The sequence below is a fragment of the Thamnophis elegans genome, chromosome 3, assembly GCF_009769535.1.
Source record: "Thamnophis elegans isolate rThaEle1 chromosome 3, rThaEle1.pri, whole genome shotgun sequence".
Lineage (NCBI taxonomy): Eukaryota > Metazoa > Chordata > Lepidosauria > Squamata > Colubridae > Thamnophis > Thamnophis elegans.
Window position 1 is genome coordinate 115882233 of NC_045543.1, and position 22451 is coordinate 115904683.

The window sequence follows — 22451 nt, forward strand, 5'->3', positions numbered from 1 at the left end:
CACTGATGTTTTGGGTTCTTGCAAAAGTATAAATAACTTTCTTGGTTATTTATATTATGGTATACTATGGTGCCTCCCCACCACCACCTACCTACCAACATTTTTTGATCATCTTTCAGAATAGGCTCATGTTTCAAGGCTTTGGCTCTGTTGCCAATGCAAGTCAAAATCTCAGAAAAATGAACAGTGTAAATAAACTATTCTTATAGTATATGCCATATGACTGCAAGAGAAGTTAAATAATGGAATGGCTTGACTTCTGGGGTTAGGGTTGCTTTGTTGCTGGAGATTTCAAGAAAAGATTGAACATCAATTTATCCAGGATAGTATAAATATATATACTTTCTTGGGGGCTGTACTAGAACGTGGCACGACAAAACCGCGAAGCCCTTATCCGCGGAGACATAAGCGTGTCGCTAAAGCCGCGACATCACCGCCACGACAACAGCGCGGCAACAGAAGGGCGCTTTAAAACGGCGCCGCAGCAGAAAGCCGATTTCAATTAAGGTAAGGGTTAGGATTAGGGGTTTGTTTTAGGGTTAGGTTTAGGGTTAGGTTTAGGGTTAAGGTTTAGGGTTAGGTTTAGGGCACTGAGTGCTTGGGAATGCGCGGATTTGCCCTCCGCGATTATGTCATCGCGGTAGGGTCGCGTTTTTCCTTAGCGCTTAGAACGGCGCGAATTAGTCTCCACGCTTATGTCTCCGCGGATAAGGGCTTCGTGGATTTGTGGTGGAACCGTACTAGAAGACCCCCAAGGTCCCTTCCAGCTCATTCTATTCTATTCTATTCTATTCTAAAATGCTTGAGCATGGGGTTGGGCTAGAAGATCTCCAGATCTCTTCCAGCCCTATGATTCTATGATTTAATATTTATTAGCAAAACTGTCTCATAGGGCATTCAGAACTGTACACAGTAGTCCTTATTTAACTCTGGCAAAACATACGTTAAAACACTATATTAGTAAGCATATTTGCCTTAATATGTATTTCCAAGGAATTCACCATTTTCTCTTGATTGACTTTAATTTTCCCATTTTTGAGAAATATATGATTGATGCACTCTCCTTTTTCGGAGGTTCAGAAAAATATCTCTCCTCACATTGACTTTTGAATTTTATTAGGCATTCAGGGGAGAAGAGCAAAATTCTTTCTAAAAATACACTTTTCAATGTGCACTTGCTCCTTTGCGCTGCTGTCGTTTTGCTGAACAGGGGAAATAAATTATAAGGGGAAAATGCAAATGACAGTGACTGACAGAAGATGGCTATTAAGTTCATATCCCCTTGGCATAAAATTTATCCAGATCCCAATCTTTTCTAGGCTTACGTATAGTGAAGTCCACCAACTTCTCAGATGGTGCTTAGAGAGGACTGTAAAAGCACTATGCAGCGGTATATAAGTCTAAATGCTATTGCTATAGTTTCTCCAAACTCAAGATCTTCATAAATAATAAGTCAAATTCCATTCCAGTTAGCCTACATCCACTGTTATATTCAGGGGAGCTGAAATAGTAAATCCTGCTTCCAAACCTCAGAGCACCTCTTCCAATGAGTATTTTGGCATCCATATACTGTGTCTCATTGCCAAAACATTTCCATGCATGTTGATGAAAGAATCTCAAATGCCATCTGCTAATGCAAAATAATTCTTTCTGATGTTGAATTTAAACTGTCAAGTTAAGGTACTGGAGACATTATTACCAGTACTAAGCAGTCCTCTAAAGCCAGCACAATTTTCAGACTTCCATATACCACTCATCTCACTATCCAAAGTGACTCTGAGTGCTTAGCTGTTTAATATAACCCATAATCTTTTGCATTTTATAAAAAATGTTATGGTATATACCAATGATGACGAACCTATGGCACGCATGCCACAGGTGGCACGCGGAGCCATTTGTCAGAGCACGAAAGGCGCTGCCCTATCAGCAGGCCAGTGCGCATATGTGCGCTGGCCAACTAAGTTCACACTTTTTTAAAGCCATTTTTCACCCTCCCCAGATTCCAGAGGCTTTATAGGAGCCTGGGGAGGGTGAAAAGAGCCTCCCCTGCCTCCCGGATGCCCTCCGGAGGCTTCATGAGCTTCCCTGAAGCCTCCAGAGCACAAAAAAACGGCCTTACAGGCAAACCGGAAATTCAGGAACGGACTTCTGGTTTGCTCGGAGGGTCGTTTTGACTGCTCCGGAGGCTTCAGAGAAGCCTCCTGAAGGTCCCTGAAGCCTCCGGAGGGCTTCGGGGGAACGGAGGAGGCTGTTTTCGCCCTCCCCAGGCTCCTATAAAGCCTCTCGAGCCTGTGGAGGGCGAAAAAAACATGCAGAAATGGGGGGGGGTCGCCTCTGTAGTGCGTGCATACGCACTGAGGGTGTTCATGCATTGCATTATGGGTGCGGCACGCCCGCACACGACCCCCCCTGCACTTCCCCCACTTATGGCACACGAGCCAAAGAAGGTTCGCCATCGCTGGTATATACATTTGCACACTGTGTTCAGCCTCGGTTTGTTTTAATAATTTGCTAAATAAATCACAATCAACACAGCACACCAACACACAACCTATAATTGATTTAAGAAAATAGATGGATTGACATAAAATATGATCTATTAAGCAAAATCAAAAGAAAATGCATTATTGGTTAGTGTGAACCTATGTACATATCTTCCTTAGTTTGTTTCCTCTTTGTATTCCAGGAATCATCTTTGATAAGAATGGATGAAATCTGTTCCAGACTGTTCCACAATCAATAAAATAAATATCCATATCGATAAACAAGTATTGAGTCTCATAATTTGAGATGGTAACATAGGATCCAACTAATTTTTTTATACATCTCGCCGGGTTTCCTACTACTGGCTGTACTGGTTGGTTTGAAAGCAATTGGCGCTTAAAACATTTGGAGGGCATTCATATGCTTCTCCTTGGATCAAAGGTAAGGGGGAAATCTTGGGCAATTGACAGTACTATACTGAACTGCTTTAAGAGAATCAATGATCTATTTTTCTAAAGCAACTTCATATTAGCATAAAGTTAGTTCCTTAATAAGAGATAAATAAGTTAGGAAGGGACAAGCTGGCTCAGTGGCTAAGACACTGAGCTTGTCGATCGAAGGTTTGGCAGTTCGGCGGTTCGAATCCCTAGCGCTGTGTAATGGAGTGAACTTCCATTACTTGTCCCAGCTTCTGCCAAACTACCAGTTCGAAAGAACGTAAAAAATGCAAGTAGAAAAATGGGACTACTTTTGGTGGGAAGGTAACAGCATTCCGTGTGCCTTCAGCATTTAGTCTTTCTGGCCATGAGACATGACCACGGAGACATCTTTGGACACCGCTGGCTATTCGGCTTTGAAACTGAGATGAGCACCGCCCCCTAGAGTCAGGAACGTCTAGCACATATGTGCGAGGGGAACCGTTACCTTAAGATAAGAAATCAATAGCAAGAAGCACAATGTAACTATGAAAAAAAGAATTGAGACTATCTGTTGAGTCTGGAGTCTGTATATTTATACGTATATCTTAGGAGCAATAAAGAAACACTTATATGTCAAGAATTATACAGGGTGTTACCAATATGAAATGTCTGAAACATGTACTTATTTAAAAGGCATGAGGTTGTAGAATGAGTTTAAACAAGGGGCAAACCTGCCACCAATTCAAGTTGTTCTTCTGTTCTCATCAGCTTGGAGCATTTAGAATTGACTGCCAAAAACAGCAATGTAAGTCTCTGATTTCAATTTCATTATAAATTTTTAAACTGTGGGAGTGAATCCTTCCAAAACTTATAAAAGGAAAGGATTAGTAGTGTGCACTATATTTATTAGTTGTGCAGCTTCTATGAAAGCTTTAATTCAGAGCTTGACTGAGCCACTTAATTTCTAACCTCAGGCATTCCCACTGACCTGGATTCTTGAACTTCTGTACTTCAAGGATTAAGCAGCTCCCTCCTCTCTCCCTTTTGGTCTTTGTGTATTGTGTGTTTCAATGCCGTCCACAATGAATGATTTCTGTGATAAGTATATTCTTCTCTGAGCAAGATTAGTTCCTTCCCACTCATCCTACTAAACTTTTTAAAAATGCACCCATTTTTAAACCCATACAAGCAACCTCTATATTTTGAAGAATTCTGCTCCCAGTCTGAACTCCAAAATCACTCATGCATTTTGTATTTGAAAACTTTCATGTTAAAGCCTACTTGCAATATATCTGTAAAGTATATACAGCAGTTTTCTGAAAAATATGCTGTTAATGTATTATTCAATGATTGCACATATCAGTATTTGAAGCATTTAAATTACATGGGATCCAGTCCTTACATGAACGCAGAACAAGAGACACATCTTCTTTGAAAAAATAATCTACACTGAAATGCCTCTATTTTTATTTTATTTATTTGCTAAATTTATTTGCCGCCAAACTGCCTAGTCTAGCAGTTTACAATAAAAAGGAACAAATGAAAAGATTAAACAAACATAAACAAAAGTAAAAAAAAATAGAACAATAGAATAAACAATGAAAAAGAAATCAATGAGAATACATCAATATGATAACAAAAAGATGGATAAGTGGAGAGCAGAGAGCAGGAAAGGGAGGTGGAGTCTGTCTGGAACTCTTGCATTTGATCCCAAGGCCAACAAGCAAAGCCAGGTCTTCAGGCTCTTGCTGAAGGATAGGAGGGAGCAGATCTTACCCTAGTGGGTAGGATGTTTTAAAGGGTGGGCACTGTAGCAGAGAACGTTCTTCTTTTGGATCCCAATAGTCAGAGTTCTTTGGGATCCATAGTAGGGATCCCTCTCTGCCAGCACGAGTAAATTATTAGTACTGGAGTCCCCCTAAGTTACAAAACAATGATGAGCTAGCAAGGTGATAATGTTGACTCTCATTATTGTCATCATTGTTTTGTAACTTACTAATAATTATATTAAAAATACATATGGATATATTGCTCTCAGTGTACAATAGTGCTGATTAGCCTGGCCTCACCTGTAATTTATAATTTCAATTACAGTCAATACAGAGATAAACCACTCTGAGAGGGCAGCAGGACAGGAACCTGTGAAATAGCTGGACCATAGACTAATCAAAGTGGAACTCTCACAGAATAGTGGAGTTGAAAGAGACCTTGGAGGTCTTCTAGCCCAACCCCCTGCTCAAGCAAGAAATCCTACACCATTTCAGACAAATGGTTGTCCAATCTCTTCTTTAAAAACCCTAGTGTTGGAGCACCCACAAACTTCTGGAGGCAAGTCATTCCACTGATTAATTGTTCTATCAGGAAATTTCTCCTTAGTTCTAGGTTGGTTCTGTCCTTGATTAGTTTCCAAATATCTACATTATTTGTGAAAAAGCAAGGCTTATGTATTGGAACAAGGAAGCAGATCACAAGAATGGAAATATGGGGATAACATATAAAGCACATAGTAAGCAACTGCACTTGTAACTTGTAGTAATGTAACTAATTCAGAGACAGGTACATAAATGCTTCATTAAGGAGGGCCAGCTCTGGGTAGGAGAGGCACAGTAACTGTTTGGGTTTTTTTAATGTCAATTTTCATTGTAAATTAGAATGAATTCTCATACTCCATTCTCTGATTCTGTTAGAAAATTAGGTTGGGGAATTCTGGGACTTGAAATCTACACATCTTAAAGTTCCAAAATTTGAAAAACACTGTTTTGGATAGAAGGAAATTCATTCCTAACAGCAATTCTTCAAACCTGCAGCCATCGCTCCAATTTTTTACATTGATTTGCTATAGATGATCATGAAAATTATGTGATAGCATACATTATATCTGTATGTATTATGTATTATATTTCAAGCATCCAAAGAAAAAGCGTTAAGTCACATGCGGTAAAGACAAAAAAAATGTAATTCTCAATATATCCCCACTTCAAGAAGCTCAGGAAAGGAGATATATTCTTTTGTTGTTTTAATCTCATAAAAGTGCTTTCAAGGTAGATTAAGTTGAGAGACTTACCATGAAATTCTGAGCCCTAGATCTTTAAGTCCTAATTGTAGAAATTAAGTAACCATACACCTGGATTCATGATTTCAACTAGACTACTGCCTCTCTGGCACGATCTACTGAAACAAGGACAAAGAACTTATATTCCTCCAGATATTGTATTACAACTCCCAACAACTTCAGCTAATATGGCTATGGTGAGGGATGCTGAATGGCTACATCTGGACAGTAATACATTTTTCACTGCTGCATCAGAAAGCCAACCCAGACTACAAACAGCATACCAAAGAAGATCAGGATGTTTACTAAATTGTACTAGCTGTTGATGGAAGAGAACGTACTGAGATTTATTTTAGCTCATTGTTTTGCTACAAGAAGTATCATAACAGTAGGAAAGGAATATGGAAACGTTTACGCTTCAAAACAAAGAACAGAATAGATGAAACTAATTTCTGACCATGATAAGTAAATTTCATATCTTGTAGCACCCTCTTCTGGAAATTACCAGACGTACAGTAGTAGGCACAGCCTTCTCCATAGTTTTATGTTTATACTTGGAGCACAGAATGTGCTGAACTTCCACATTTCATAAGTTGCTAAAGATATAGGTTCTACCAAGTAGCCACCTTATTTATGGGTTTCCATTCTTTCGGTTAAGATGAGAACTAAAGCAAAAACATGGTCTTACTTCAATAGCAGAATCCATTTTCTGTAAGTTAAAAGTCTTAGGTTAAATTTGTTGAATACAGTCTCCCCCCCCCCCCCCCAAATTAGGAATGCAGAATTACTGCTGAATTGACAATATTGAGATAAATTATCTGGCTCAGCATAAGGCAGCTTCCTATGAAAAAAGGACAAATCTATGTAAAGAGTTTTATAATTATCTTGTGATTGGTCTGTGAAAATTGTCCTGTTATTACTAAGGGTGCTCTATGGCAGTTAGTAGAGTGCTAGATTTAAAGTTATTTTTCCTTAAAAAGAGGAATTCTTAAAAAAATCAGTAGTACTTAAAAAAAATTAATTGTATGAAAATATAAATAAATGTACAGGTAGTCCTTGATTTATGACCACAATTTAATCTAACATTTCTGTTGTTAAATGAGATATTTGTTAAGTGAGTTTGCCCTATTTTACAACTTTTCTTCTCATAGATAAATGAATCACTGCATGTGTTAAATTAGTAGTGCAGTTGTTAAGTGAATCCAGCTTCTCCATTGACTTTGCTTGTCAGAAAGTTGCAAAGGGTGGTCACATGAACACGGCAACCAGCATAAATATGAGTCAGTTGCCAAGTGTCTTGGCAATTTTGATCATGTAACCGTTTGGATGCTATAATGGTCACAAGTGTGAAAAATGGTTATAAGTCACTTTAAACAATCACTAAACGAACTGTTATAAATCAAGGACTACCTGTTTAAGTAGAATTCCGGCAGATTTATTTAATACTTTACCTGAAAATACTATTAAGGTATTTTAAAGTATGCCTGGATTCATTTTGCCTTTTTTACAAGTACTTTTAGACAATAGTCAAATCATGAACTGAAATGTTCTTAATATATTTAGGCTAAACATTTCTTTCCTCTTTGCTATTTTCTCTGCTTAAGAGATGGGGTATTTGTGTCTCAGAAGCAGAATCAGTTTTACTGAGCTTACAGCAAGGTAAGGCCTGTTCTTTTTGTAACTGTCTCATTCTGATGCAACAGCATTCGCTTTTGAAACTTTAAGAAAAATAAGAGAATTCTGATAAAATTCTCAGGAATGATGTTCTTGCATGTCTTAGAGGCCCAGCCTGTGGGTCTATATGCTCTTTTAATCATCTTTCCAGAATCATAATGGGTAGGTTGGTCTTTGACACAGTTCTCTTGATTTTTCTTGTTTTAGTAACGTACAACAGAAAACTACAACCCAGAACTTAAAGAGGCTTCTTAGATGAGAAGCGAAATATCTTCAAGAAAAACCAGAAAGTCCAGTTGCCTTTTGAAAAAGAACTTTGGGACAACCATGACCTGGATGACTGAGAATCTCCATAGACATACAACTCAGCAGTAACTCTCTTCATTATTTTCAATAACAAAGTAACCTAAAATTGCTAAGAGAAATTAAAAACAGTTTTTCAAAGATGCTTAATTATGGGAGAAAAGCCCCTTTTACAGAGGAAGACATTTTTTGAGAAACTGCATGGCAATTTGAGAAAGCATTGCATAAAATTGTCACAGTAATAAAAACTGGATAGCCATATTGTTCTATATTTAAAGAACATGTGAAGCTTTCCATATATACTTTTACAGCACTTGTTTACAGCAAAGTTGGGGAAAACTAATGCACGCCTTATAAGCAATATTTAGTCAACTATATTTTAATTTATTGTGAGTACACATATTAATAAGCTTGTTAGAGAACAAATTCTCAATACATCAATAGTAACCAAACATGTGCTGGAACTTGTATGTTGTGCAATTGCATCAACTGTTTGCTTGTATTGCATCATTCCCAAGTGTTTGGGGAAAGAAAATGTTTCCTAACATTTGTTTAAAAAAAAAATGAAATGAAAGGTACCCCAGAAAATTGCCAAATTAAAAAAAAACAATTTCAATAATAACAATAATCCTACAAGTAGGATTAATGACAATAATATTTATCCATGTACCATATTTTTCAGAGGGTGAAAATCTGTGTGCTTCTTATACACTGAATACAGTATTTTTGGCCTCCCAAAACCCCGCCCCACACATCCCATTTTTCGCAAAAATGGACTCCTGACAGCTCCTGACAGCTGGGGAGGGCAAAAATGAGTGAAGAATGGGCACATTTTTCACAAAACAGGCTCTTTTTGCCCTCCCAATCCCCCAGGAGTACTCTGCAGGCTTCTAAACTCTATGCACACCCTATTTTTTGGCAAAAAATGGGCCCATTTTGACCTGCCAAACCCCCCCATGTGCTGCATTTCTCAAAAAGGGGCCTGCAGAGGGTTTGGGAGGTTTGCAGAGTGCTCCTAGGGGCCATGGAGGGCAAAAACTTTTTTTTAAAAATTATCTCTTCAAAATCTTGGTGTGTCTTATACTCTGATGCGTCTTACAGTCTGAAAAATATGGTAAGTACATTAAATGTTGCAAATTGCCTTATCGTATTAGGACTGCAGCAAAGCAAACTAAGAAAGAATTGGTTGAGAATTCTGTTCATGATATCAAACTCCATCATCTACTTACGGTGCCTCATTTTCTATAGATTTAATTATTTATTTGGGTTATTTGTATATGACCTGATCATGTCAATGTCAGGGGATGTACAGAAAAAAAACTGTCAATAACATATTAAAATGCCAACATATTAAATATCTCCCCCCAATAGATAATATTTTTAAAAATCATTGGATGTTCCTTGATAGCTGAAAGTAGCTTCAAAAGTAGCTTTTAATTAGAGCACCAAAGAAAAATATGATGAAAAGGATGGAGATGCTTATCAAATGGGAAAAATATAGGATAGAGTTCCAAGCAATAAAGAGAAAAATGACTGCAAAGAAATCAAATCTACTGACATCTATGTGAATGGTTTCTGTCTGGAAATGTAAAAGTGGAATATGGAAAGGGGAACTAGATGGATGGGAACCCTACCCTAGATGGCAGAAGAAGAAAAAATAAAAGAACTTATGGACTTAAAGGGAGAAATTTTATTAGTAACACCTTCGATAACAACACTGACAATTAAAGACAAGCTGATTAAGGAAAAAGAAGAAGGGCATCGAAATTACATGAGAGAATCAATAAACAATGAGTTGCAAAGAAGAGGAGATGATTAGAGCATTAATGCCACAAATGGCAGAAGACATGAGACTGTTTTGCTACTTGAAAGATACAGGTTGATAGATGAAAGTGTTTAATTTAAAACTAGTTGGACTTAGTAAAATTTAGTGACAATAGATATGGTTAAATAAACAATTTAAAATGATAATAATGTATACATATGTATTGGTATAACAAGTAGTAATTGGATAGGAATATTGAATGATACCTATGAAAGGAAGATGAGAAATGGTTTGGTTACATATAAAGATTAATAAAAAAGTACTAAATTATGATAATGGATATAGTCAAATAAAGGAGAGATAATGATAACAATATATATATAGGTATGGCTACAAACATGGGGAAATTGGATGTAAATTGTAAACAGTGATTTGGAAAGGGAGATTAGAAACTTTTGCTACTAAATGTTATTGGGATACTAGAAATAGCAAATGAGATGCCAGTATGTGGTTATGTCTTGAGTTTTGGTATGTTTTATGATGGACGTTTAAACAATTATAGTCAAACGAGAATGGGGGTATGATGATGGTAATATGTACAAATATATTTGATTTAAAATACTAGAATTAATATGAATCATGGGTGACTGTGAAAGAAACGCACAAATTTTTTTTGTAACCAACTGATACACTTTCTACAGTATGTAAAGAAAGAGGATTTTTTGTGTTGTGTCTGTTTTGAAAAATAAAAATAAAAAACTTTTAATTAAAAAAAAGTAGCTTTAATGCTTTCTGAAACCCCAGAAGTGAAGGGGTCAAAGGTATCTGGGGAGACCAACATGTTCCACAATGGGGGAACTAGTACCAAGACCACCTTCCTTGTGGTTTACACATCTTTTATCTCACTTCAGGTTTGGATCTACAGGACTTTTCTGTACATTTAGATAAGACAGAATCATAATGATGTAATTCAGGGCCATACCATATAGGACTTTACAGGGAATGACCACTATTTTGAATTGGTTCCGGCAGCCCACAGATGACCAGTGCAATTGTTATTCTACAATAGCCATTTTCACAGCAATCTGCCCTCTACTTTTTGTATCAGTTGATATATCACTGTGTACCTATATATTTAATTATTCATTCTTACCTGTAGAAAAGATGAGAATGGTATTATTCCAAAGGCCATATCTCTTCAGGGCGGAAGTGATATTTCCTACAGCTTCATCCATTATGGAAACCATTCCAGCATATTTGCGTCTCTTTTCATCTTTGATAAAAGAATATGGCTCTATGTATTTTTCAGGTACTTGAAGGGGCTCATGGACAGATTGTAGGGCAACGTAAAGAAATAATGGCTGTAACACAAACACACACATGACCAAAAAAAAAAGGGGGGGGGAGAGATACCATAGCATTAAATGAAACCATCAGAAGAACACATAATAACATTTTGATCTATGTATACTTCCTTCATTATATTTTCACTTGGATAGGGTAAAAAGCACTTGAGAAAAGAGCTTTCCATGTCTGTGAAGTTCTGATAATGAGAATAATCTCTGAACACAACTTTTGTTTAGTTTTTAAAAAACCTTTACCATATAGGGCAGCTTAATTCTGTTTGCTGGAGAAACATGTTCAGGAGCCAAAGGCATTGACAAACATTTAAAGACAGTTGGACTATGGTTCCTTAATTTCCAACATGACTTCTGCCCTTTATTTTGGTTCTTGCAAAGAAACTTCATGAAGTTTCCACCCACAATTTAGAATCCAGATTACCCAGGATTCAAAATGATATAAAACCCTATTATGTAAGATATGACAAAGGTGAGGATGGCAGGAGAGAAACAGAAGCTCATGGATATGTAACTAAACATGTGACCCCTCGTGCCTTTTAGCATGATTAGTATATGTAAACCTAGTTAACTGTGGCTCAGCTATGAAACATAATTAAATAATCCATGCTTTAGCATAGGAACCAGCAATATAGAATCAACAGATGCATGTCAACTACATACTTCCAGGTAGCATTCAGAAGTCTTAAATAATACAATAATATTTATTTTTAAATTATTCACAATCATGCACGATAGCCTCAAATCTCATGAGGTGTTAATGTTCCCATCTTACAGATTTAGGGAATGAATCCCGTAAATACCTAACATTTTTGCCATTTTGAATTATTTATTTACTGGCACCTACAACTTCATGTAAAACTGTATAATAGCAATTCATGCTTGAAACAACTGATGACACCTCACTTCGTGCAATGGAAGAACCCAGACTATTTTTCTTGGAAATAATGCATTTTTAAATAAGGAACCTATCCATACAAATAGTCCTTTGCTTTTGCTTACAACAGCTCATTCAAATGAAATTGAAATATTTAGTTATGTTGAAAAATGGATGTATGACCCAAAAAATACAATTATACCTTCTCAGTCTGATGACTTGCTATAAGATCAAGAGTTCTTTTTGTAAATATGTTAGTAGAATACATATTTTTAAATCCCTCAGCAATTTTTTCTCCATCTCGAAAATCAAGGGCACATCTGGTCACATTTTTAGACACAATAGGCACGCAGCGCTCGTGAGAATAATAATCTTCACTTCCAAGAAGGTAGCCTAAAACAGGAAATGATCAATTACAGTATAATTTCAGGAGGAAAGAACTATAGAAATGCCCTAAACTTGAAAAAAAACTTCTCAGGTTTTTTAAAATAAGTAAATAAACTCTTATCACTTATTTGGCAATGTATTCCATCCTCCATTTAAAGAAGTATAAATAGATACATTATGTAAAATTATTAAAAGCAATGCCGTAATATATTAAGGGGTTTAATATATTATTTAATATATGTATATTGAAATTATAGAATATTGTAACAGAACAACTGTTTTTGTTTTGAAATTTGCAGAATAAACTGAATCAGGCTTGCAGCAACAGCTGCTCATACTATGTTCACATTCTCCAGGCAAGTGTAAAAAAGTCTGATCTATTACTGACACCAACTGGTGACTTAGAGACTTGTCAGAATCAGGAATTGCCACTATCAAGTAAGGAAAAATTATTTTTCTCTTACGACTGCTGGAATATTATGAATCCTTGAAATTAATAAATGCATCAATGATTACCAATTTCTGCACAGACTGGTAAGCTCTGTCTCTCAGAATATTTTCAAGACTTCTCCAGCTTTATGAGAGATGATATTAAAGTAATTAGAGTATGTGTATACTATAAGACGCACCAAGATTTTGAAGAGGTAAATTTTTTAAAGAGGTTTTTGCACTCTGCAGACCTCCCAATCCCTCTGTATGCTTGTAGAGGGGCTTGTAGAGTGCTCCTGGGGGATCGGGGGGGGGGGCAAAAATAAGCAAAAAACAGCCCGTTTTTCATTTGTTTTTGCCCTCCCCAGCCCCCAAGAGCACTTTGCAGGCCTCACAAACCCTCTGCATGTCCATTTTTGTGAAGGGGGTGGGGTTTTGGGAGGCCAAAATGCTGTATTCAGTGTATAAGACCCACCCAGATTGTCACCCTCTTTTTTGAGGGAAAAAGGTACATTTTATACTCCAAAAAGTATGGTAGTTTTCGCTTCCAGTTCTTCTCTGAACCTGCCATCAACGAAGCTGAAGATCATTAGGCAGTAAACTTACATTATATTAGAAACTGAAACCTCTACAGAAACAACTACTGCAGTATCACCTAATTTTTCCAACTTACTGTGCTTCAAATGTTTTGAAACTGCAACTCCCACAAGAGCAAAGTATTTGGAGAGTTTCAAGGCTGGGGAATACTGATGCAGCTCTTCATAAACCTACAAAAGTGTCCAACATGCCCATCGTATCAGTTATGATATGTTCCTTTTATGAATTCAGTTCATTTATGCTTCTCGACAACCAGCAAATAATATATTTGAATAACAGGCAAAAGAAATCCATTTTATAATTATACATAGTGTGTGTTTGTTTCACTTTTGTGCACCCAATTACTTGTTTAAAATCATTCCTTGTATCTTGATTACCCAGTTCACTAGAATCTTCTACCTGAGGTTCACTCATCACTAAGTTTCCATTTCATTTCTATGGTTTTGCCTTGATGCATTCAGTGAACATGGACATCAGAGCTTGAAACCTATGGAGTTTGCCTTAGCCTATAATTTATCTCGGGCAATTACAATTTGGTCAATCAAAAAAGAAATTCTGACTGGATTTCTAACCAGTCCGGGCTGCTGGAAATGATAGAACATTCTTAGTATTCAGCATAAAGAAAGGATGAAAATACATTTGCTTACCAAAGTAAGTATCAAATCCTCTATAGGTAGGAAGACATTCTTTTCTGTACATTCCTAGATGCCACTTCCCCACCATGTGCGTAACATAGCCTGCTTCTTTAAGCAACTCAGGCAGGAGTTTTTCATCCAGTGGGACACAGCTTGGCTGACAAGGCCAAATTATTTGATGCTGTAAACCTGTATGGATCTAATGAAAACAAACGTGCCTTAAGTATTAGGTCCCACATAATGTTAGGAAGCTTAACAAGTTCTATTTACAGCAGTGTTCCTCGACTTCGACAACTTGAAGTGGTGTGGACTTCAACTCACAGGATTCTGCAGCCAGCAATATTTTGCTGGCTCAGAAATTCTGGGAGTTGTAGTCCATGCCTCTTCAAGTTGTCAAAGTTGAGAAATACAGGTGTAGCTCTCAACCTACAACCACAGCTGAGCCCAAAATTTATGTTACTGAGACATTTGTTAAGTGAATTTTGCCCCATTTTATGATCTTTCTTGCCACAGTTATTAAGTGGATCACTGTTGTTAAATTAGTAACAGGGCTGTTCAGTTAATTCGGCTTCCATATTGATCTGCTTGCCAGAAGGTCGCAAAAGGTGATCACATGACCCTGGGATACTGCAACCGTCATAAATATGAATCACTTGCCAAGAGTCCAGATCATGTAGGGATGTTGCAGTTGTTATTAAGTATAAGTCCTTTTTTCCAGTACCATTGCAACTTTGAGTGAACTGTTGTAAGTTGAGTTCTACCAGTATTGGTCTAAAGCAGCGGTGTCAAACTTGCAGCCAACAGGCCAAATATGTCACACACTGGCCATGCCTTGTCTGGTTTAGCGAAGTGGGGAAAAGTTGTGATATGTCACATGACAATGCCATGACACGAATTTGACATCCCTGGTCTAGAGTGACATATTTTATGTCACCCCTGGTCTAGAGTGACATATTTTTATCAGAAGACAAATCTGATAATTGGAAAAATCAATTGTGACAACTTTAAGCATAATCAATTAAAGTAATATATAAAGATAAAGAATATTTTGCATGATGTATCTGTAAAAAAATACTTAAATATACTTAACTTGCATTTATAGGAATATGTGTTTTGATTCTTACAATAGCAGAGTTGGAAGGGACCTTGGAGGTCTTCTAGTCCAACCCCCTGCCTAGGCAGGAAACCCTATACCAGTGATGGCAATCCTTTTGGTTGTTGGGTGCCAAATATGTGAGCACATGTGTGCGATAGTGTGCGCGCATGCCAGCACCCAGAATGCAAAGTGTGCCCCCACATGTGCATGTGTGCACAACTCTCCTCCACGTACACTACACTGGTCGCCTCCAAGCTGAGCTTGGCATTTCCTCCGAGTGGGGAGGCCCTTTTCACCCTCTCCAGGCTTCAGGAAAGCCTCTGGAGCCTGGGGAGGGTGAAAAATGGGCCCAACGGGCCTACCAAAGGATTATTTCCGAACTTCCAGTAGTCCCATTGGGTCCATTTTTTGCCCTCCCCAGGTTCCAGAGGCTTTCCTGAAGCCTAGGGAGGGTGAAAACGGCCTCCCCCAGTCCTCTGGAAAACTGAAAATCAGCTGACTGGTGTGCGCATATGCACTGGAGCTGACAGCTCGCGTGCCGGCAGATATGGCTCCGTGTGCCACTTGTGGCATGCGTGCCATAGGTTTGCCATCATACCATTTCAGAAAAATCGCTATCCAACATCTTCTTAAAGCCTTCCAGTGTTGGGGCATTCTGGAGGCAAGTTGTTCCACTGATTAATTGTTCTTAACTGTCAGGAAATTTCTCCTCCGTTCTAAATTGCTTCTCTCCTTGATTAGTTTCCACCCATTGCTTCTTATTCTGCCCTCAGATGCTTTGGAGAATAGTTTGACTCCCTCTTCTTTGTGGCAACCCCTAAGATATTGGAACATTGCTATCATATTTCCCCTAGTCCTTCTTTTCATTAAACTAGACATACCCAGTTCCTGCAACAGTTCTTCATATGTTTTAGTCTCCAGTCCCCTAATCATCTTTGTTGCTCTTCTCTGCACTCTTTCTAGAGTCTCCACATCTTTTTTACATCATGGCGACCAAAACTAAATGCAATATTCCAAGTGTGGCCTTACCAAGGCCTTATAAAGTGGTATTAACACTTCACATGATCTTGATTCTATCCCTCTGTTTATGCAGACTATAAATAAAAGGAAACAAAGCCCAGAATTGCTGCTTCCTTATTTTCAATTAGGTACGGTTAGCTTATTACAGAAAATGTTTGAAATTGACTCAACTCTGTCTTCTTCTTTTTAATACCTCCCTGCCTATCCTTCTTTATCTTAGAACTGGAGAGGGGAGAGGCAGAAGGAAAGTATAATGGAAATTCAGCTAGAGGATCTTACATTTTATCCCGCCACTACTAATATAACAACAGTTCCTTGCTGGGGTCACAAGAAACATCCTCTTTTAATTATTCAAATCTTGAGAAATCCCATGAATGCTGAGGCTTTATGAGATCTTGTGAAGGAATACAGGTACTCCTTGTCTTACGACCATTCATTTAATGACCATTCAAAATTGCAACAAAGCTGAAAAATGTACTTTCAATTAGACCTTGCACTTAACAATATTGTAGCATCCTTTTGATCACATGATCAAAATTTGGGTGCTTGGCACCTGGCATGCATTTATAAGGGTTGCAGTGTCCCATGGTCATGCAATCACTATTTGTGACTTTTCCAACTGGGTTCCAACAAGCAAATAGGAAAAGCCAGATTCATTTGACAACTATATGATTCACTTAATGACCTGGAGGTTTGTTTAATGGCCATAGCAGAAAAGGTCATAAAACTGGAGCTTAAGGGTCTCACTTAGTGATAGAAGTTCTGGTCCCAAATGTGGTCATAACTACAATACAACATACAAGCAGTAATGGGTGTATTTGTATTTATTAGATTTTAAAACATTGAGCATTCTCAGATGCTGGGGAATGGATTGAGGTGAGTTTATATTCATATTCAAATCCATAATATGTTCAAAGATCTGATAAATAAGGAGGATACACAATACTAATATTACAACTCTATTTTGCTTAAAATATCTTTGCTGCAAATCTAGGTCTCTGTATGATGAATCTTAACTGGCTTCATGTGTTGATTTGTAGACAGGAAGTTAAAGCTCTCCACACCAATGGTGGGATTCAAAGTTTTTTACTACTGGCTCTGTGGACGTGGCATGACTTGGTGGGTGTGACATGGCTTGGTGGGTGTGGCAGGGGAAGGTTACTGTTAAGTAGCAGACAATAGATGGGGGCGGGGCCCCTCAGAGGTGGTATTTACCAGTTTTCCGAACTACTCAAAAGTTCCGCTACCAGTTCTCCAGAACTGGTTAGAACCTGCTAAATATCACCTCTGCTTCACACATACATTTTCATACAGAAAAGGTGAATGGTATCCAGAATAAGCATTGGGCTAATTTTCTGAGAACACCTTGAAGCAAACTCTTGGCCTCCATCTCAATTTTTGCAATGGGGAAGGTAAGGGGTACAATTCTCATTCTTGAAGCAAGACTTTTGAAGAAGCAAGCCTTTTATCTATGTATACATTTTATCCTGCAAAAATATTCTCGAAGAGAAGTTAAACACTGTGGTCTCTTATAGGAACCAATCATGCTGGTGCAATTTGGGATGTTGTAAGAAACAGAAATTTCTTACAAGTTTCTTCAGAATTGCCAAAATTCTTTTGCTTCTCCTTCCAAATGGATAATGTCAGACTTCCTAGGTGCAATACATTCACTCTAAAAAAGGGGGGGAGGGGGAATCAACTCAAAATATTGAGCAACAAGAAGCACTTATAAACACAAAGTTACTTAAGTCACAGGTGCTAATTGAAAAAAAACCTACCCTAATTAGTTTTTCTTAGTTGGTTTCTTCCCACAGTTCTATTAGTAACATATTTTGGGTATATTACTAACAGAAAAGTAGAAAATGCTTTGTGGTTTTCTACTCCCTCATTTCCTATTCTGCAAAAGGAACTTATTACTAAACATGTTGCTAACATGGGAAAAAATATTGGTGCTTCCATTTATAAATTATTTTCCACAGCAGAATAGAGAAGTTTAAGAATGCGCAATGTCCCCATTTAAAAATAATAAAATTAAAAGCCACAAGAGAACTCGTTAACAGACATTATCCATTTTGACTGTATCTTTAGAGCAGAAGATAATTTCTTACATCTTTAAGACTGATTTAAGCAACACACTGAATAAATAACTGGCTGAATTTGTACAAAGCGAAGCTAAACAAATCAAAAGCATTATGTTTCTCATCTCCCTTTAACTATCCCAACTGTTTTTTTTAATCCAAAGCATCTTTTTATTTTGTTGCAGGAATTCAACATTTAAATGTGTCCAATGTGAAATGCATTCTTTCATTTGACCTGAAACTGCCATAATTCAGCATGATTGATTGACTCTTTATTTTCTTTACACTAACTATATTTGCACACATTTCTATTATATCTTATTTGCTTTTTTTAAAAAAGGCAAATATCCCAAATATTGCAATATTTCCTTAGAAGTGAGCTCTTCTCTGAACCTTTTACAGCTCTATAATATTCTTTCTGAACTATTATGCAAAGAGTGGCATATAGTGTTTCAGGATTGATCCCTTTCTCTATTATCTCTTTCTCTATTCTACAATCAGAGTTTGATTTTTAATTCATTTCTTAATAATCTCCAACACAGAACTTGCCTTTTTCATAAGGAGCTAGGCTCACCTGGTTTTTCCAACATTCCCCCAAACCATCAATCATTATATTCATAAAAATAAGAGGGTTGGCCTCATGTATTTAATTCATCACTTTCCTACTTGATCTTTCCTCTGGTAGCTCAGTGACATACGCCTCACTTGCTTTAACTTCCCTCTGTAACGACAACCTTGTGAAGTAGGTTGGGCTGAGAGCAAGTGAGTAATTCTTATGGTTAACACTTGAACCTGGGTCTCTCCTACATCCCTTTACACTTGTATAATGTAAACTTATAAATTTAATTATATTTGCTCTTAACACCCCTTTCCTAATTTATAGAGATTCTCTTATTCACATTATTTAAACCTAAAGTATCAGCAATTTGACTACTCCCCTGCTCGCCTTTAACATCAGGTAAAATAACTGGGCCTAAATAGGTTCTTGGGAAAGTCTACATTTTACATCCCTCTTTTAATAAAATGTTTAATTTGAATTTTCCACCCGTCATTCTGCATTATCTGGTCATGCTTTCTTTCAATTTATGAATGATATATTTTTGTCAGAAAATCATCGTACTTGATCCGGTTCTGAAAATCAAGATGGGCTTTAATGTGATCTAACGTTTCTCCAATTCAAGTTTAATCAACAGAATAACAGAACAGCAGAATAACAGAGTTGGAAGGGACCTTGGAGGTCTTCTAGTCTGACCCAGGCAGGCAGGAAACTCTATACCATTTCAGACAAGTGGTTGTCCAATCGTTTCTTAAAAACCTTCAGTGTTGGAGCACCCACAACTTCTGGAGGTAAAATGTTTCCACTGTCAGGAGATGTCAGTTCTAGGCTGCTTCTCTCTTTGATTAGTTTCCATCCATTGCTTCTTGTTTTCCCTTCAGGTACTTTGGAGAATAGGTTGACCCATTCTTCTCTGTGGCAGTTCCTTAGATATTGGAACATTGCTATCATGTCACCTGCAGCCCTACTTTTCATTAAATTAGACATATCCAATTCCTGCAACTAATGTTGGTATGTTTTAGCCTCCAGTCTCCTAATCATCTTTGTTGCTTTTCTCTGCACTCTAATTCTTTATGGGGCACGGAATAATTGATTTGGAGGTCTTCTAGTCCAATCCCCTATTCAAGCAGGAGACCCTATACTAATATATAATAGGAGTCCTTATTATAAAACAGTCTCGCCTATCTGGGTAGCTTCAAAGCACCAGTTTAGCGCCTTCTGCAAGAGGAGCGCGGTGAGAAAAGAACCAGCCAATGTTGTTATACATCTCGCTTTCCTGGGGACAAGTCCATCTCCTTTTGGCGCCTACCTGGTACCTGCCGGTCAGCAGCTGACTGCGAGAGGGAGTACACAGGGGCTGTACATAGTAGCGCTCCAAGCGCACTCCGCCGGCACCCAGCGCGTCCAAGTTCGGAGTGCGGATCTGAGAGCCGTGCCAGCCCACATCGTTCCAGCCTAGATCGTCGGCCAGGATGAAGACCAGATGCGGCGACGAGCTTGGGGACCCTGCATTCAGACGACACAGTTGCAATAAGACCTGCAGCCCCAGGAACAGGAACCTCGGAACCATCGCTGCTTGCCTGAGCAAGCAGGAACTGGGTCGACTGCCCGCCTCTAAGGAAGAACTATGATCGAGAGGCGGGACCACCATCAGAGTCAGCGTAGCCGCCCAATCCGGACGAAGCAGCATCGCCCAGGCCAATGAAAGGAGGCGGGACTAGAAGCCCGCTGGTTCGGTTGAAGCGCCTTTTTCTGGGTTTGGGGCGATTTCGCTAGTATCTCCATGGTGGGATGAACTTAATAGTAGGTGCAGAGTGCAACCCCGAGAACCGCCCGGCCTGTTTCGTGCTCCTTAAACTGTGCCCGGTTCCCCCCATTTAGAGAGTTCCCAGTTCAGAGAACAGGTTTGCAACAGTGCAATCTTGCTGGAAGACAACTTCTAGTATCCTTCGTCCTCCGCTTTGCTGAATGGGGCTGTGGCTGTAGTGAACAGTTGGAAGGACACACAATCCGCATCTTGGAGATGGAAAAGGGAGATTGAGCCAGCTGCAAACATACAAGTGAGCAAGAAGAGTTGTTACATGTTTGTCAAACATGTACAAGATAACAAGTATAAACATAGAGATGAACAAAGGAAATGAGTACAAATAAATGGGGACATTAGGACAGGAACGGAAGACACGCTGGTGCGCTTATGCACACCTCCTTTAGGACCTCTTAGGGGTGAGGTCCACGGTAGACAGTTTAAGGTTGAAACTCTGGGGGGTTTGAGGATGTAACAACAGTCAGGTAGAGCATTCTTCGAGGCGTTGACCACTCTGTTGCTGAAGTCATATTTTCTGCAATCAAGTTTGGAGCACTATTGCCTTGAGTTTGTATCTATTGTTTGCCCGAGTATTATTGAGGTTGAAGATGTAGTAGCAGACAATTTGAACTTATCTGCTACAACTTATCTAATGTGAACTTATCTAATGCTGCACTAGAACCTAGATTAACTCCACTTGTTTTATACATACCTATACACACCTCGATGCATAATATGCTTCATGGAATTAGCGATGTTATTAGAATGATTTTTACTGAAATATTTGCATAAATTTCAGGGAACTATGAACTTAGGATGGTCTGGTGTAAACTTTGTGACAGAATTCTACCAAACTTTTTCCGCCTGCTCTAACATGTTTCAGTTAGTGGTCAGGAAGTGTAATAATCACTCAACACTATTTCATCCACAGGCTCTTAGTTGCTGTTTTCTTACAAAAACCTGTTGACATAAAACATGGAAATAGCAATGCCTATTGTGTTTATCAGAGAAAATATAAATGTTAATCTCAATATATAAATGTTAACCTAAACATTAAAGAGTTGGCATTTAGGCCAATATTCACAGCTGATCTATGATCATACAGTCAATGAAATAAATCAATAAATAATTACAGTATGTTATCTATTTGACACATTACCTTATACTATTACCTTATACATTTACCTGTATATGTATATACACGTATATGTGTATATACTTGTGTGTGTGTATACACAAACACACACCTGTAAAAGGTATTTTATTTATTGACAGCAAAACTCATGGACTCTATTATATACCTTTTGCTATGCCTTTTTTGCTATTATATCCAAACTATTAACCGAATATTGGAAGAAAACAAAATTGTTTAGTACCATAAAATAAATATAGAAGTTGGTTATGTAATAGATTTATTTACTCAACTTTATAGACATTGGAAGGAAAATAGCAGAAAAATATGTCATGCAATGTAGATGATCTGCTACATAATATATATGCTCTTTTTAAAAAGGGGGGAAGTAAGAAGTCATATGTGAAAAAGGCTGTTAATTTTCTAAACTACAAACGTTTTGATTCAGGGATTGGGTTACACAACTTTCTTTCCACAATAACAAAGAGATACATTTTTGAACTTTTGTGACATACATTTCTGGAGGGGATCAGAGAAAAGCAATAAAGGAGGCACTAATTATTCAGGATGCATGAAGACTGCAGGAACTGCTATTACTAAGTTACACTGTCATGTGACATCATATGATTAACTTGCTTAGTACAGAAACTCCAGTCCCTAATGCCATTTTAAACTACTTTTAGTCCTAATGAAATATTCTCAATATTCACACATAATTTTCTGCTTTACAAACTTTTGCTGAAATTTCCTCTTTTCAGATTGAATTAAATACAGCCATTAAGTTA

The 22451-nt window shown here is 37.8% G+C and overlaps 1 protein-coding gene across 2 annotated transcripts in view; it reads right to left on the reverse strand.

The window, feature by feature from the left end:
- Positions 1-20752, reverse strand: part of ARSB (arylsulfatase B) — a 72164-nt gene extending 51412 nt beyond the window's left edge. The window contains exons 1-4 of one of the 2 annotated variants that reach the window (XM_032214378.1): positions 20040-20750; positions 13993-14179; positions 12135-12325; positions 10851-11058 (exon numbers count right to left, since the gene is read on the reverse strand). In XM_032214378.1, the coding sequence (XP_032070269.1) occupies positions 10851-11058; positions 12135-12325; positions 13993-14179; positions 20040-20420 (967 nt within the window). In that variant the 5' untranslated portion in view covers positions 20421-20750. Of the gene's footprint in view, positions 1-10850; positions 11059-12134; positions 12326-13992; positions 14180-20039 lie in introns of both variants that reach the window. The other variant, XM_032214379.1, reaches the window with a different exon arrangement.
- Between the last annotated feature and the right edge of the window lie 1699 nt (positions 20753-22451).